General features: G+C 30.5%; 1 protein-coding gene across 14 annotated transcripts in view; it reads left to right on the top strand.

Moving 5' to 3' along the window:
* The window catches only part of LOC145293199 (uncharacterized), an 806,145-nt gene that overhangs the window by 734,207 nt on the left and 55,122 nt on the right, over nt 1-16,816 (top strand). For 13 of the 14 annotated variants that reach the window (XM_080139709.1, XM_080139706.1, XM_080139701.1 and 10 more), the window contains one exon: nt 15,859-16,008. The exons of the other annotated variant lie outside the window; for it this stretch is intronic. In XM_080139709.1, the coding sequence (XP_079995835.1) occupies nt 15,859-16,008 (150 nt within the window). The remainder of the gene's footprint in view (nt 1-15,858; nt 16,009-16,816) is intronic. 14 annotated transcript variants of the gene reach the window in all.

Here is a 16,816-nt window from a genome sequence, read left to right as displayed (position 1 = left end):
AGTATACTTTCATTCCTTCAACCATAACCATGGATTCTTGCATGGCATAACTGATAAATTACTTGGTGAAATTGACATTCTTTTTGGGGGGAGGGGGAGATTTAATCCTCAGTTCAGCTGATATTCGGAATAGAATCGCGAATTATTTAAAACTTGTACACCCGGTCATGGCTGACAGAATGAGACTGTGCTACCCTAACCCTAACTTAAATGATTCAGTTAATATCTTATATGTTTTAGATAGTGATGTGGTTCTCGATTGATTAGCTGTCTGTGTCGGATATATACTCGAGAGTCAAAACAATGAAAAAAATATGCTCTTGTCATAGCCTTAATAATAATATATTAACACAATGAAGAGGTGTTATTTCTTATTTGTTTATTTCATAAAAGTGTAGAAACAGTTTTCCATTCATTACAATGAATTATAATATGCAACCGATCTTTCTATGTAAAAATTTGTATACTTATGCACACCCTTAGTGTAGAAATACAACTTAAACATTTCACTGAGGATTCTGATGTAGTATCCAACTTAAGTCTGGAATAAATCTTAATAAAACATGGCGGCAGTAGAAAACATGTGCAGGAGTTATACAAAATAATGGAAAATAATTAAAAGTAATAGTTTTCTGATCGTAGCCGTCCCATGAAATCTAACCTTGTGAAGCTCTTGGTGAAGAGTTTTGTTGAAACGTGAGTATCCAGATTACTAAGCTTTGCTGCAATTTTGACTGCAGTGATTTTGTGCTTTTTCTTTACAATCTTCACAAAGAGTTCTGTTATTTCTTTTACACAGCTTCGGCTTTCTTCTAGAATTTTGTTTAGAGGTGAGTGTGTTCTCTTCTTTTTATAGGATGTTATTATCTTTGAGATTGTCTCAAAGATAATGACTCTCGCTATGGCCACCATCTCGGCCACTTCTGTTACAATAGCACCTGCCATATGAGCAGTATCTACCTTCTTCGACAATCTGATAGATGTGTCATTTTAATTGTTCTTACTAATATGCACTGTTTGAAAAAAATAAATGAATTTAACCAATGTGGTCTGAAATGCCACCAAAGACAAGATAAGTTACTCTTCTGTGATTAAACGCCTTAAAAATTGGTACAATTCTGTTTACATGGGATTCTACACAGTCAAAAGGAATGAAGAAAAAAAATGGCCGCCTTTTCTCTTTTCTTTTGCGATATTGTCACCTAACATGCTTCCGGTTTGAAATAAAAGGCCTGATTTTCCAGACACCGACTTGAATTTGAATTTGCATATTGGAGTAGCAAGTTTTATCAGCAGAGTGTAGAGTTTTGGAATTGAGTTTTTGACAGTAGCGTGTGGACTTTTGGAGGAATTAGTTTTTGGCAGCAGTGTAGTAAATTTTCACAGCTATGTGTCAAATTTAACCCCGGAAATCGTTACTTGAAAGAAAAGCATAGTTAACTATCCATCAGAACAAATGTTTTAACCACAATTAATTAATTTAGAAGAAAAGTAACCATAAAAAATATTAAAACCAATATTTTGGTCATATATTTTTTTCCATTTTTATAGGTGTTTTAAAATTGATACAAAATTTGCAATGTTTTTCTAAGATTTTGTCCAACGCAAACGAAAATATACAAAAAAAGCAAGGGCAGTAACAAGTTGATATCAACATAAACGTTCAGTGAAGAAGCAACCATCAACAGACCTGTTTTGTGAACAAAACAAACTACAAAAGCAATATAACAAAAAATACATGAGAAACAACAACTGCAATAATAATTGATGTTTTAAAATCATTTGTGGTAAAGACGTTGGGTGCAACTCATTGGGGGGGGGGGCTTGTAAACATTAGTTACACAAGAAGTAGAGTGGAAATTCTGGTAGATTGAGAGATAATAATCAATTTATATGCAAGAAATGTAGCATTATGGAGACGGATGACAACTCAGATGTGGAGAAAATATATTCGGATGATGCAGCTGGTGAGGTTGTTCAGAATTTTTGTTACCTTGGTGATACCATTCGAGATACAGGGAGGGACAGGTGCTAGTGTGATTGCAAAAGTTAAGATTCTAGTCTATTTTACAAAAGTTATAATTCTTGTCTTTTACAAAAGTTTTGATTCTTGTCTTTTTTACAAAAGTTATGATTCTTGTCTATTTTACAAAAGTTATGATTCTTGTCTATTTTACAAAAGTTATGACTCTTGCCTATTTTACAAAAGTTATGATTCTTGTCTATTTTACAAAAGTTATGATTCTTGTCTATTTTACAAAAGTTTTGATTCTTGTCTATTTTACAAAAGTTTTGATTCTTGTCTATTTTACAAAAGTTATGATTCTTGTCTATTTTACAAAAGTTATGATTCTTGTCTATTTTACAAAAGTTTTGATTCTTGTCTATTTTACAAAAGTTATGATTCTTGTCTATTTTACAAAAGTTATGATTCTTGTCTATTTTACAAAAGTTATGATTCTTGTCTATTTTACAAAAGTTATGACTCTTGTCTATTTTACAAAAGTTATGACTCTTGTCTATTTTACAAAAGTTAATACTCTTGTCTATTTTACAAAAGTTAATACTCTTGTCTATTTTACAAAAGTTATGATTCTTGTCTATTTTTTTCCATTGTTTGAGGGATAAAAATATCTTGATTTTAATTATATCTTTATTAGTTTAATTTAGTTATGTCCCTTGATTCTAGTCTATTTTTAATTCGTTTAATAGAGAAAAAATCCTGACTGTAAGGTTATTTATTTTAGTTTCATCTAGTTATTTCCCTTGATTCTTGTCTATTTTTTCGTTGTTTAATAGAGAAAACAGCATTCATATTAAGGATATTTTCATTAATTTGACTTAGTTATTTCCCTTGATTCTTGTCAATTCTCATCTGCTTTAATAGAGAAAAAGTTGTTGATTTTAAGGATATTTTTATTAGTTATTTCATTTTATCTTGTTTAATAGATAAAAACAGAGAATAGAATAAGTTCATGGAACTTTTTCCATTCTGCCATTGCTTACCAGCAGAGTGTTACTACTAACAACCAAAGGAAAATTTTATCAGGCATATGTATGTAGTGTGATGTATGGAACGAAATTTAGCTAGTGAGGGCAGAGGACATGCGTTGCATCGCCTGAAGTGATACGATAATGATACAATAGATGTGTAATGTGAATCTTTAAGATAGCCTTAGTTCTGATGACTTCAAAGGAAGATTAAATCTAGACAATATAGAGAGATGTGTTCAGAAGAATAGACGTCGATGACATGGCTATGTTGAAAGAATTTATTAGAGTTCTTCAGTTAATAGATGTATAACACTTGAGATAACACGGTCAGTACACAAGAAAAAGGCAAGAAAAACATAAGAGGACATGATGATAGACTTGTGAGAAAGAGGGATAAATAAAAACCTGATCAGTGGTATGTTAGTTTAGAAGTTGATTTCTAAAACTGTTTAACAAACCGAATATGATGAAAACACATAGAAGCTTCTATTAAAGTAAATTTTTTTATACTTTTAAGAAAAAACAATCTTAAACGAAAATTTTAATCACCTTGTACGCAGCCATTAATTGATATACCCCTCTCCTCAGTTATCCTTTTGTCTCTCTTCCTATTCTGTCAGTATACCGATTCTGCTTACATATATATATATATATATATATATATATATATACAAATAAAGATTATGCCCTTAATCGCTCACTGTGTATGTGAAGACAGCGATATTTGTTTAACGTGCATCACCATGCAGACATTTAAATGTAATGTGAATAACTGTCTACCCAGATTGACCTCTATAAAACTAGTATTGAGCACATTAGCCCCTTACGATTCAGAGGCAATATGTCTTGTTTGGAAGCGAATAAAAGTGGAAAAGAACATTTTTAATAATAATTTAATTTGCAAAGATATAGGATGCTCTCTGAATGTGAGTAATGCTCTAGCATGGTAGAGAGATCCCACGTTCTTTGCAGCAACCTTGTTTATGAAGTTCATCAACATCGCTATTTATTACACCATGTCACACTCTGAAAATTAAGTAAAAATTGTAAATTGTAAAATTTTATTAGGTTTCAGTAAAGTATTTCAATATACCTAATGTGATCTGGAAATCATTTCAGTGTACATAAATAATATGAATCAGATAATGCTAAAGAAAATTAAAATAAAGAGTGATTATATTGATTCCCAGACTCTGCACTGTATTCTTTGAATACAAATCTGCTATTCGTTTATTCAGGCAATTCAGGAGAATGTAAAAGGAAATCTTCAGAATAACCAATATAATAGTAGAGATTCTCATCTATTGCAGTTTTGTGGATGGAGAGCTCTGTGCATAATAATAGATAACTCTAACCACATAAAGTCCAGGTGATGCTTTAAGTCTTCAAGGTTACTAATATATTACACTATTTCAGTTTTTTTCTATCAAATTGACATTTTGTGTTCTTCAGAGGGTGGAGAGAAACGTTGAGTTTATCTCATCATCATCATCATCATCATAGGATTTTAGTCCATCTTAAGATCCATCATCAGGCAGTGTCCAAGGCATTCCTCAAGTCCACTTTGTCATAGCTAAGGCTGAAAAAATGAATTCATGTCCTGCCACAGAGTATTAGGCCGAATTTACAACACCTTCCATTACAAAATGGTCCCCCATTTGAATACAAACTAGACTGGGCATGGCTTAACTTAACTGATCAGACCAACATAAAGTAAGCTATTCATTTATCTTCTAAATAAAAACATGGCTTAATATAAAACTATTTTTGATTAAAAACATGGAATAGCCCGACCCTTGATTGACCACTTAAATATCAATCGACAAAAGGGCTTTGCTGGCTGTGAAAAAACAAAGATGCGGCCTGTATAAATCACATAAATCATGACTCTTTTATAATATTTACATAATATTTGCATGAATTTATTAAAACAATTTTTTCTTTTTATGGAAATCGCTCCAGACAAGGCATGAATTCACTTGATGTAAGAAGCTAAAAAAATAGTACTTAAAGGTAAAAAATTTTTCAATGATAAGTGATAGATGGAATAGATTCTGACCCAGAAAACAGCAATTCTTCCTTTTTTGTCAGAAACATCACTCCTGGAATATGAGGACTAAAGGAAAAAATATATAAGACTCATGTTTATCTATATATATTAAAATACCAAATAAATGCTATTCCTCAAAGTCTTCTACAACTTTTTGAAATTTTTGCTAAATATTAAAGGATTTCTTGAATAAAAAATTATCTACTAGCCTGTACAACACATTATGTTGACAAATAAATATGTTATAATTGAAAATTATTGAAATTCCATCAACATTCTCATTATTCTTTTATGCACAGACTCGTGTCCAGTGTATTTCCAACAAGCTGCATTGCAATAGCCTTCAAACACAACTCCTTTCTTCTTATTTTTTACTCTTTTTCATCCCAAACAAGGCATATTGCCACTTGGAACATAGGGGACTACTATTTGAGACCATATCTGTTGAACAACGAGATGTCTGTTCACATTACATTTAAACTTCTGTAGGTTAGTACAGTCAGAGAAGCAGGGAGCAAGGAGGGAATTCTGAAGTCTAGCAGTCAGAGGGAATAAAATATTACAGTAGAAGACTTTTCGGCATTTAGGGATCTCAACTGAAACGGGGTAGATGCACAAGCCCAGATGTGGCAACAATACTCAATGTATGGACGAATTGTAGCTTTGTAAAGATGTACCTATTTACTATGCCTCCCCACGGGACAGAGTTAGACACCAGGGTCGTTTTTTTAACGTGGAGAAAAGGTACAAAAATAAAAATTGTCTCAGTCGTGAAGGATTTCTCCTCCACCGAAAGAGAACAAGAAATAGAAGTGCAGCATCTGAAGAACAGATGGTATTTATTTGCTCCCCCACCGAGCAAATTAGGCACAAGGCCTAATGTGAGGAGTGAAGGGAGGGGGAAAGGAAAAAGGGGACCAGCTCCCGAGAGGTGGGAAATGGGAGCTGGTTAAAGGTCAGGCATGTGGGGTTGCCCCCACATCTAGTCTTTGCTAGTCATAGCTTGCAGTATCTGTCGGAACAGATGGTGTTTATTTGCTCCCCCACTGAGCAAATTAGGCACAAGGCCGTTTTTAATGTGAGGTAAAAACCAGCTCCCCTAAAAGTAGGCAAAAAAGGGGGCACTCTGGTTACCAAAAATAATAATTGTCCCAGTATAGAGGGTTTCCCCTCCACTGACTGGTACAAACCATCTTAAGTGCAGCATCTGTCGGAACAGATACTACACTTTGATCTTGTCCCGAAGGCCAAGAAGCTCTCTGAATGTGAGTAATTCTCTAGCACGGTAGAGGGATCCCACGTTCTTTGCATCAGCCTTGTATTTTTTTCAATTCATGATGCCTATGAATGTTAGACCGAGGAATTTGAAAGATGGGCTCTTAGAGTGTTGTTTATCATGGCAATTGTTATGGTATTTTCCTATTCTTTATAGAACTGAAGTGATTTACATTTGACAAGCATTCCTTGTATTATAATTTACTAGCAGGGAGGCCCGATGTCGCACGGGAATGAATGAAGATCAACGAATGTTTCACCCTTCCATATTTGATTGTCATCAAAATCGATAAAATCGCCCATTTTGCAGTTACTTAGTCCACAATACATTGTATTCGACATTGCACTCTAGAGAACGTACTGTTGATTTTAATAAAATTATTTTTATATAATGGCTTCCATTAAAGTTTAAAATATGAATATCAAGTATCATGGTTGAATTGTGCTTTAAACAGAAACATTCATTTCAGAAGCGCCCCTGAATACACTGTTAATTGTATATGCCAGGCCTTTCTGCTTGTGCAGTAATAAAATTTCTCAAATGCATTTGTGGTGTTAGCCTGTACAAGGCGTTAACTTTAGTCAAAATCGCCTGTTACTTCTTTTGTCGGATTTTTTTTCAATTTTTCAATCGAAGACGTTCTGATACAAAACCTATCTAAGAACACTGGCAGGCACATAAAGTACATTTGGGTGAAATTTCTACAAAATTCGGCCCAGCTGTTTAGGAGCACATAACTCACACACACACAAAGTTCCTTTTAATATAGTAGTAGAGGTAGAGATTCAAATATTTTCTGAAAAGCAAATTTTAAATTGATTTTAAAAAAAGTATTAAAAATGGCGATATATTCAAAAATATGAAGGAGTTACATTCTATATTTATTTTATTTGACTGGCGATGACCATATTTGGTTTGGTTTCATGGCATATTAACCGTTTTCAGGGTATTTATTGTAATGAGTCTGGTAATTTTGGAAAAAAAGGTTTTATGCTTCAAGTTCTTTATATCTTCAAACATTTATTCACAGTGTTTAGTTTGATTGTCTTGTTTTACGGCATATCAACCCTTTTTGGGATTCAACCATTTTAGTCCAAGTTTTTATGCTTCAAGTTCTTTATATCTTCAAAATATTTATACAAGGTGTTTAGTTGGTTTGTTTTGTCTACAAAAAAATTGTTTTTGTTTTTGGCTTTCCAGAACACGATTGAATTTTGCAAAGGGAAAGGAAAGAACAATAATATCAACGTTTGGTGCATTTATCCCAGGAAGTCGATATTTTCAGACAGTTTGATCTGGTAGCACCAGTAAAGACGACTAGAAGTGACCATTGCAAATAACTTATGTCGAATACAGATATATGAAAGTCATTCAAATAAAATATTGTGACAATATGCTTTGTAGTTTTTAGAAGATTCTTGAACATCCAAAAACCAACATTTTCAATATATATATATAAATATATATATATATATATATATATATATATATATATATATAACAAATTGTTATAATTTGAATATCGTTTGCAGCATTCTTATGAAAGATTTTTTGTTGTTATTGTTTTTTTCTCCAGCACCAGAAAAAGAAAACCTTTACTTCCAAAAGAAATAAAATCGTTTTTCTCTAAAATAAAAAAATAAAAAAAATGTTTTTCTTTTCGCCGTTTTGTACTTTCGCTGACCAAGGAAATTTTGTTGCTAATTTTCTTGATTTAAATATTATTTACTGTCTTCATTTCAGCGAAACCTATTTAAGACTTTTACCATCCGTTGAAGGAATTGAAATACAAACGTATTTATTTAACTATGAAAATATCGAATTAATTTCTTCCAATAAATTTGTTAAACCGATTTGTCATCAATCACAAAAAAAGCCTATTTGTCGATAGATGTTTATTGATATAAATAATTCTTAAATTCAATGAAATATCTGACAATTTATAAATATTATCAAACAGAAAAAATATTATTAAACTAGGTAAAACATTTTGAGTTTTCTTCGCTATTGTAGTGAAATCCGACAGCCGAAAAATTGAGTTTTCATTAAAAAAACAAAAAAAAAACAAAAAAAAAAACAATGATGAATACTTACATATTTTGTCAATTTCAATAATAAGCAATGTTATCTACCTAATTGTCATGTCACTATTAGTTAAATATTTATGGACTATTACATAAAACATTTATTTACATGATCAACGAAAAATGATTTCGGCCATGTTTTGTCACGTGACATGTGACGTAACACAAGAGAAACGAAGCACTTATTATATAAGCTAAAATTGCTAATTTCTTCGAAAACTATTTTCTTTAATAATTAATTTCTTACCTCATCGTTTTTCGTAAATGTTTGATATTTTCATTACTGTGATATGGCAATGCAGTAAATACCATTGGTTTCACTTGAAATGCAATATTTCAATTTTCAAATTTCGCTACATTAACGTAAAAGTATGAACATTATTATTGGTTGTCGTTTCAGCCAATCAGAGATACTCTAAAGGAAATTCTTATTGCTGTTCATTACTTATTATAATACACTTTGGGCGAGAATGGTGAGTGTCAAAGCCGATAAAAATGTTTTGGGTTTTAATATTTGGTTTGATTATTTGATAATGATTTAATTACTTGCTCTGTATACACGTACATACACATACATTTATATATAATTAGGAAATATATAGGATATAGATGAAAACAGGCATTATTAAAGTTTGAACATAGATTTGATTATTTTAGATGTTCATATGAAGAGTTTATTTAAGATTTTTAAAAATCTATGCTCAACCTTGAATAATAGTTTTGTTTGCGTTCGTATATTTCCTAACTATATGTCCTATTTGTAATATTTTTCTACAAAGAATTAGGATTCTTTTCGGTCTTCGAGATATTATCTTTCCAATAAACCTTAATAGAATGATTACAGTTATAATTATTATCTTAATGAATAAGTGGGGACTTATCCATGCACAAGAGATAAACTCTTGCGAACTGTATACATAGACAGAGAGGTACGACCCTCGGGGTGGTCTGATTACTTCGTAGTACGCAATCTTGGCGGTATGTGCTATGACTGTTGTTTTTTGTATGTTCTGTTTTGTTTCATTACAAATTACTTTCCTAACCCGTATCCATATTTTCCTTAGTGACCCTTTCGGCTCACAACAATAAACCTGCGAAAAAATTTGAATGATGAAAAATAAAAAATAAAAAAACATTTCTATTTTTATACTAACTCTGGGGTTTTTTTTTTTTTGGTTTTTTTTACTCTACTTTATTTATTTCATCTAAAAAGAAAAGTATACATTTTTGAAACTCCATGGATTAAAGAAAAAAAAACTTTTATTATATTCCATGTTTTGAACTTTTGATGATTCAATAAGAATTGGATTCTATTTATTCATTTTATTTTATTTTTCATACAGTAATGCTCTAGAATATTGAGCATTTTTATCAAGATATGATCATATTGAATATATATATATATATATATATATATATATATATATATATATATATATATATATATATATATGCACATATCCGTGTTCTTTTTTCTATAGTGACCGTTCCGGGCCACAAAAATAAATATACACAAAAAATCCAAATGGTGAACATCTAATTTTAATACTGACTATATATATAAGGATTATATATATATATATATATATATATATATATATATATATATATATATATATATATAAAGGACAATCATCATCATTATATATATAAGGACTGAGTGTTCAATTACGTTAGTAAGAGCAATATTATATATCTTTTGATTTATTATAATATACAATAATATACTGATCAACCATTTATATGATGATTTCAAGGAGTATCAAGAAATCACACCCAGGAGTTGAATATCATATTAACTCCTGTCTTCAATCTAATCTAATGTGTGCGTGTGTGTTAATTAGTTTCATTTTACTTGTCAAAGTTCTCAGAAATCAAGGGACCCCTTCCTGGAGCTAACACTTGATCTCTATATGAGATACCAATTCGAATATTCCTTTAAATTTATCATTTACATCTCAAACACTGAGTTAGTAAAGAAGTTGAGAACATTATTTCCTTTATATTTAAATATGTTATAGTGTATATTTTTTGTGGTCTCTTAAGGTTACCAGATTCCAGGACAAGAATTCACCTAGTCTGGTGGAGTATCCAGCTTCATGCTGTTACTTAAAGTAACATCACTTGTTGAACGTGCACCTTCTTCGTAAAAGTCAGCTTGGTAAACCATACCAAGATCTTATTTGTACTGCAAATACTACGTGATTTTGAATATTTATTCAGGGTTTACTTCTAGGGAAAAATATCCTCATGCCAGGTTCTTAAGCATCTGTACAGAGAAGAAACCTTAGACATTGGAGGATAGTATCTGGTAGGCATTCAAAAGTTCACTTATATATATATGGAAGTTTTAAAAGCCAAAAACAATGTGAAAAAGACCGGAATCATGAGAGTAAAGAACATAAAAACAAACAAGTAGACGGGTGTATTTTTGAGAAGAGAAATGTCTAACTGTTTATTCCAAAGAAAACAAAAGTATATTCAATCTTGAATATACTTTTGTTTTCTTTTTTTGAAAAGGGGAAATACCTTTCTCCCGCAATTAATCAAAGTTCCATACCACCAACAGACTTTATATACACCGGATATACCAGCAACTTGGTTATAAAATAATTATACATTGAGGGGAGGAATGATAGATGAATAAACAGTTAGACATTTTTCTTCTCAAACACACCTGTCTACTTGTTTGTTTTTCTTTCCTTTACTCTCGTGATTCTGGTCTTTTTCGCATTGTTTTTGGTTTTTAAAACTTCCATATATTCCTTTACCAACAATGCTTGAAGCAAACTATCACCTACTCTTATATATATATATATATATATATATATATATATATATATATATATATATATATATATATATATATAAATGGTGGTAACAATTAGTTTCCTAGATGTAAATCTAATGAGATTCGTGTGATTATTAAAGAGTGCTCAATGCAGGACTGAGCTAGTATATAGTTTGTTTATTACACAAACATTATTAGTTACATATGTGCATACATGTTTCAGTGGAATCCCAATTCAAGGAAAACACTTCATCAGACCAAAAAAAGAATTAATATTGATTCTTTTTTTCGTCTAGTGAAGTGTTTTCCTTGAATTGGGATTCCACTGAAACATGTATGCACATATGTAACTAATAATGTTTGTATAATAAACAAACTATGTGTGTGTGTTCTCAAAATGCTTAAATCGAGATCATAAACTCTGAACTTGAACTGAAAATACAGGTTGAACAATCAAATCTACCAATATGAATTACTGACATTTTAAACCAAAAAAAGAACGGTAATGATCAATTTGAAAGAAATATATATATATAAAAAAACTTAAACCAATAAAGTCTGTCTCAAGTTTGTAATACACGTTCAAATTAACAACGTCTGTTAAAAGATAATAAATTGTTTGACTTTTCAACATTTTGTTGTTTTTTTTACTGAGAAAAATATTGTGTTGCTTATTTCGTTGATTTAAGGGTTTATTTTTATTTTTTTATTGATTATTATTATTATTTTTTTTTTTTTTTGCTTTCATTTCAGCAGACTATACTTAAGTCTTTTACCATGGCACGGACTGATATTTAACTGTCTAAGAAAATACTGAATCATTTTTCTCATTGTATATATATATATATATATATATATATATATATATATATATATATATGACAAAAGTCTATATTCCAGGTTCAAAGATCTTCATCTTACCGTTTATTTCTTTCAGCATGTTAAAATGTTAAATTCTTGACAGCACTTGTTTCGCAGCACAGAAACAATCATAATTATTATGTTAATTTTTTAATATTTTCTGTCTTGACTCCTCGGAAAAATAAGAACTTAACCGTTAAAAGAAAGGACAAAAGAATTTGGGCATGATCACTTTAGATCCAAAAAAATCCAAAGAATAGTTGCAATTGTTTTTATGATATTTACACCATCTTTGCTTTTTATGGCAGAGCTATTCGCGCCATATTAAGTATTAATATAATGTGTCTATATTGTTTTAATCAACACTAAAAATATCTTATATAATATTTCTTTTAATTAATTATTTAGTAATAGTTAACATTTATTGCCTAACATTATGTTAACAATGGTTAAATTTATAATAGGTGTATGTATATTTTTTAATTCATAGTTTGTTTACGTTTTTTCTTATTTCAATTTATTTCGCCATAATTTATCGTCCCCACCCCACAAGCATAAATATAAAAACATATAAATATATATATTAGCAGATGTATCCGATGTTTCCTGGTTAAAAGCACGATGAAAGATGATTCCATGTCATGCATACTTCATTTTATTTATAAATACTATATAGAAACCGAAATGCAATTCGTTTAGCAATAATTGGAACACTCTTTAATAAATGTACACACACACTCCAAAAAATATTTCAATGTGATTTTTCTTTTTTAAGTACTGCAATGGAATAAAAGGAATACACGAAATAATAGATCTAAAATTAGATCTTTAAAACCTGGGGGCTTAAAAAGAGCGTTACTTTTGTCGTGTTATCCCCCCCCCCCACATTAAAGGGTATTACAATCTTTTTTGTGTATACTTATGAGTCTACACTTCGAATCAGTACATTATTATATCGTATTAAATCAGAGAAACATTATGAGCACCGTTAGATTCCTTATATATATATATATATATATATATATATATATATATATATTTTTTTTTTTTTTTTTTTTTTTTTCAGAATGTGAGCGATTATATAATTATTTCCAAAGCCAAACAACGCCGCAGCTCACAAGAGCCATGATAGTCAACAAACTGGAAGACTAAGACTCGAATTTTGCCCTCATTTGGGCTCATCATTTAGATATATCTGAACACGAGATTCGAAACCCGAGCCTCTTGCATTCGAGGCAAGCACTCTGCCAACTGAGCAAGGACAAAACTCGAGTCTTGGACTTCCGGTTTGACTGTCATGGCTCTTGTGAGCTGCGGCGTTGTTTGGTTGTGGAAATAATTATATATATATATATATATATATATATATATATATATATATATATATATATATATGGCATTATCACATTGACACACAGATTCCCATCAGATTATTGAAGTTAAGCAACGTTGAGCCTGGTCAGTACTAAAATGAGTGATCATTTGGAAATTCCAGATGCTGTATGTGCTCACCGCTAATTTCGGCATTGGGCCTCTCCTTGCCACTGGACCCAAGCAGTGCCGATTCAGAAGATTTCATGTGATTTGGGATTGCGCAGCCCTTACCTTACAATTACACACACAGCTACCCTTACAGAGACGTCCATTGTCTCTTGAGATTGAGTGGAGGCATCGAGATATATTTGTGTGTGTGTGTGTGTGTGTGTGTGTGTGTGTGTGTGTAGTAGGTTTAGATTTTGTTTTGTTTTTTTTATAATTTTTTTTTAATAAAAATTGGCTAGAGTGCGCAATTATCAAAGCAAGAATGCAATATATTGAATACAAAAATGGGAAAACAGGTTCGAGCCTCTCCAACTGGTTTTATTGACTAGTTAGCGTAGGTTTATTTAAACCGTGACTGTTTTACTCTTAAACCTTGAGTACATTACTAGGGTTTCCTATTTTTTTGTATCAAAATTATATTTTTTTTATATTTTTATGGCATATTATATACTTTTTTCTTCCATATAAACAACTAAAAAAAACGACTTTCTTTTCATGAGGAGATCATAGTTTTAATGGCTACAAATTGAAACATCGTCATGCCAGTATTACTTTTATGTGTTTGTATATATATATATATATATATATATATATATATATATATATATATATATATATATATAATATTTTTATTCATACAAATTCCTATGATATAAATGGTGTAGAGGGGGGGGGCGACGAGTTGAAGGCCCTCAGAATCCAAATTAGGAAAGGGCACCCAATCATATTCAAAATATACCCTTTTCTCATAATATTTCTTAGTACTAGGATTTATACTAAGACCTTTGAGGTACACAGATGAATTGACTCTGTAATATACTTGGGCATCACCAAACCGCTACATATCACTGATATACATTAAAAAGTGTGTAAGGATTGTGACAAATTCCGAGAATCACTAAAACAACAGGATATTTTTTACTAAGCTTAATTATTAAGTATTTTATTATTTAACAAAAATTTTGAATATATATAAATTTTTTAATTTTATTTAGTGCAGACTTTTTATCCTCGTCTTTTCTTAAGCCCGCACTAAATAAAATTAACAAATAATACTCATCTCAATAATGAATTCCAATTGAATAATATATATATTTTTTGTTTTTATGCTAGCAGTGACTTTGGTACCTGTAAACAGGAGGAACATTGGTCGAAGATGTCATGCAAATATTGGATATAATTCTTTTTTTTTATTATTGTATCTTTTTTATTATACAGATAAAGGGAAAAGAGAATTATTCAAACTCAACACTTAAGTTAATACAAAAAAGATTTTTATAAAAGCTGCAGACAAAATTGTTGTTTTCATAAATACTTACTAACATTGTCAATTTGTGTTTTTTGTTTGCTTGTTTTTTTATTAAAAAATATGTCCAAAATTTTATTGCAGTTATCCTTTATGATATGTGTTCATCATTTATATGTTCTTTTCCATCTTTTGTCTATCAAAATGTTTCATATTAAAAAATATTGCCACATATTCTGCTTTGCTTGCAGTAGAATCTTCTTTTACTTAGCATGTAAAGTTATCTTGCAGACTTCTCATTAAAAATGCCTAAATAGCATTAAATCTGTCAAATCGATGTTTGATTCTGTCTAACGAGTGAAGTGCAGAGTATTTTCATTCGTGTTATTCACATAATAAAAAATGATTTCAATCTATTTCATCAATTGCATATTATATCCGTCCAAATATTTATATCATCTCTTTTCCAAAAAGAAAGACACTAAAATAATGTCAGAAAAAAAAGGGAAATATCGTTAAAAGCAAACGGAAGTGGAATTAGTTGACTTGTCAATAGGACTTATTTTAAAGACTAATTAGATTAATATTCTAATCATTGTGTTATTTGTATATATTAATGCATAATGTTTCCTTATTAATTATTATTATTATTATAATTACTAATTAAAAATATAAATTCTGATAAATCTTCACAAGAAACTTATTTTTAATTGTAAGCCTACTATCATTAGCAAACTGTATGCATGCTTTTTTTTCTTACTATGAGCAATTCTTTGAGTGTAAAATTAAAATCTTATAGACTTAAAGCTGACAATAAGAAAATTCTACTGTAACAAAAAAAAATGTGTTTGTGATTTGTCTTTCATGCTTTTTGTTCCTTGTTTTCTTTCGGAGGATCAAAGGATCCTCTCCTTCCCTTGTAAACTTCTAGTTTTTATAGTCTTAAAAAAAAAACTGTTTCGTTTGCTTAGTTTTGTTTCTCAAATGTTTCTTGTGTGCCACGACACATTTCAGTTGTCCATAGCCCCAAAGGCCGAAGAAAGAAATTGAACTCACGGATGAAGAGTTTTTCATTGGATACCCCCGACCCACCCAAGCAGCTTCTTGCTATCGATGAGACCACCAAAAAGAAAAGTAGTTCATTTACGAATACGTGCATTGGAGGTAGTAAGCCATTCCCTTTATCAGTGTTGCCATTTTGTGTTGACAAAAAAAAAAAAAAACGTAGTCTTTTCCTCTCTTTCTTCACTCAATTGTGCTGGAGTGTGCATCAAGACTTCAGTATTGTGTTCATGTTGGGATATGTAATTACTCTAGATGTAGTCATTTTCATTGGTCATTTTCTCTTCTCTATTATTTTTAACTGTTTTCTTTTTATTCACAGCATGCATGCATGTACACACATGAATAAAATTGCAACGTTTGCAATAAGCTTTTAGCGTTAGAAACATAAGTGAAAATAGTCTCCCCAATACGGAACCAGCTCAAAAATGCAAAATTTATTCTTAAACCAAATATGACGTCATAGGTTAGGGTTAAATAATAAAATTATGGTATTTGTATTCTTAGTGCTAGTGGGGTAGGATGGGGGCTTAAATATATTTTAATTTATTCAGATTTCGTATTTATTATTACAGAGCTTTATTGAATATATATATATGTATATATATGTATATATATATATATATATATTTGTATTGATTTCAAAAGTTTTTAAAAAATGACTTGGGTACCATTTAGCACTCCAACTGCGTTTTCTAGTATTTAACCAATCAACAGATAGCTAAGAAACATTACAAATTAAACCACTTCAAGCTATGAATGAATTTGCGCATGGGCAAAAGTAATAAAAATATATTGGCAAGTCGAAATGAACATTTTGCATTTCAACTTGCTGACATATTTCTGTACACGTTATTCATCCATCCAAAGATTTTATTCGTTATAAACCATCCTTGGTGTGCATGATTAC

The sequence above is a fragment of the Euprymna scolopes genome, chromosome 14 (assembly GCF_053919585.1).
Source record: "Euprymna scolopes isolate OS-2025 chromosome 14, ASM5391958v1, whole genome shotgun sequence".
Lineage (NCBI taxonomy): Eukaryota > Metazoa > Mollusca > Cephalopoda > Sepiida > Sepiolidae > Euprymna > Euprymna scolopes.
Note: the sequence above shows the minus strand (reverse complement) of the source record. Positions and strands in the feature narration are given on the sequence as shown.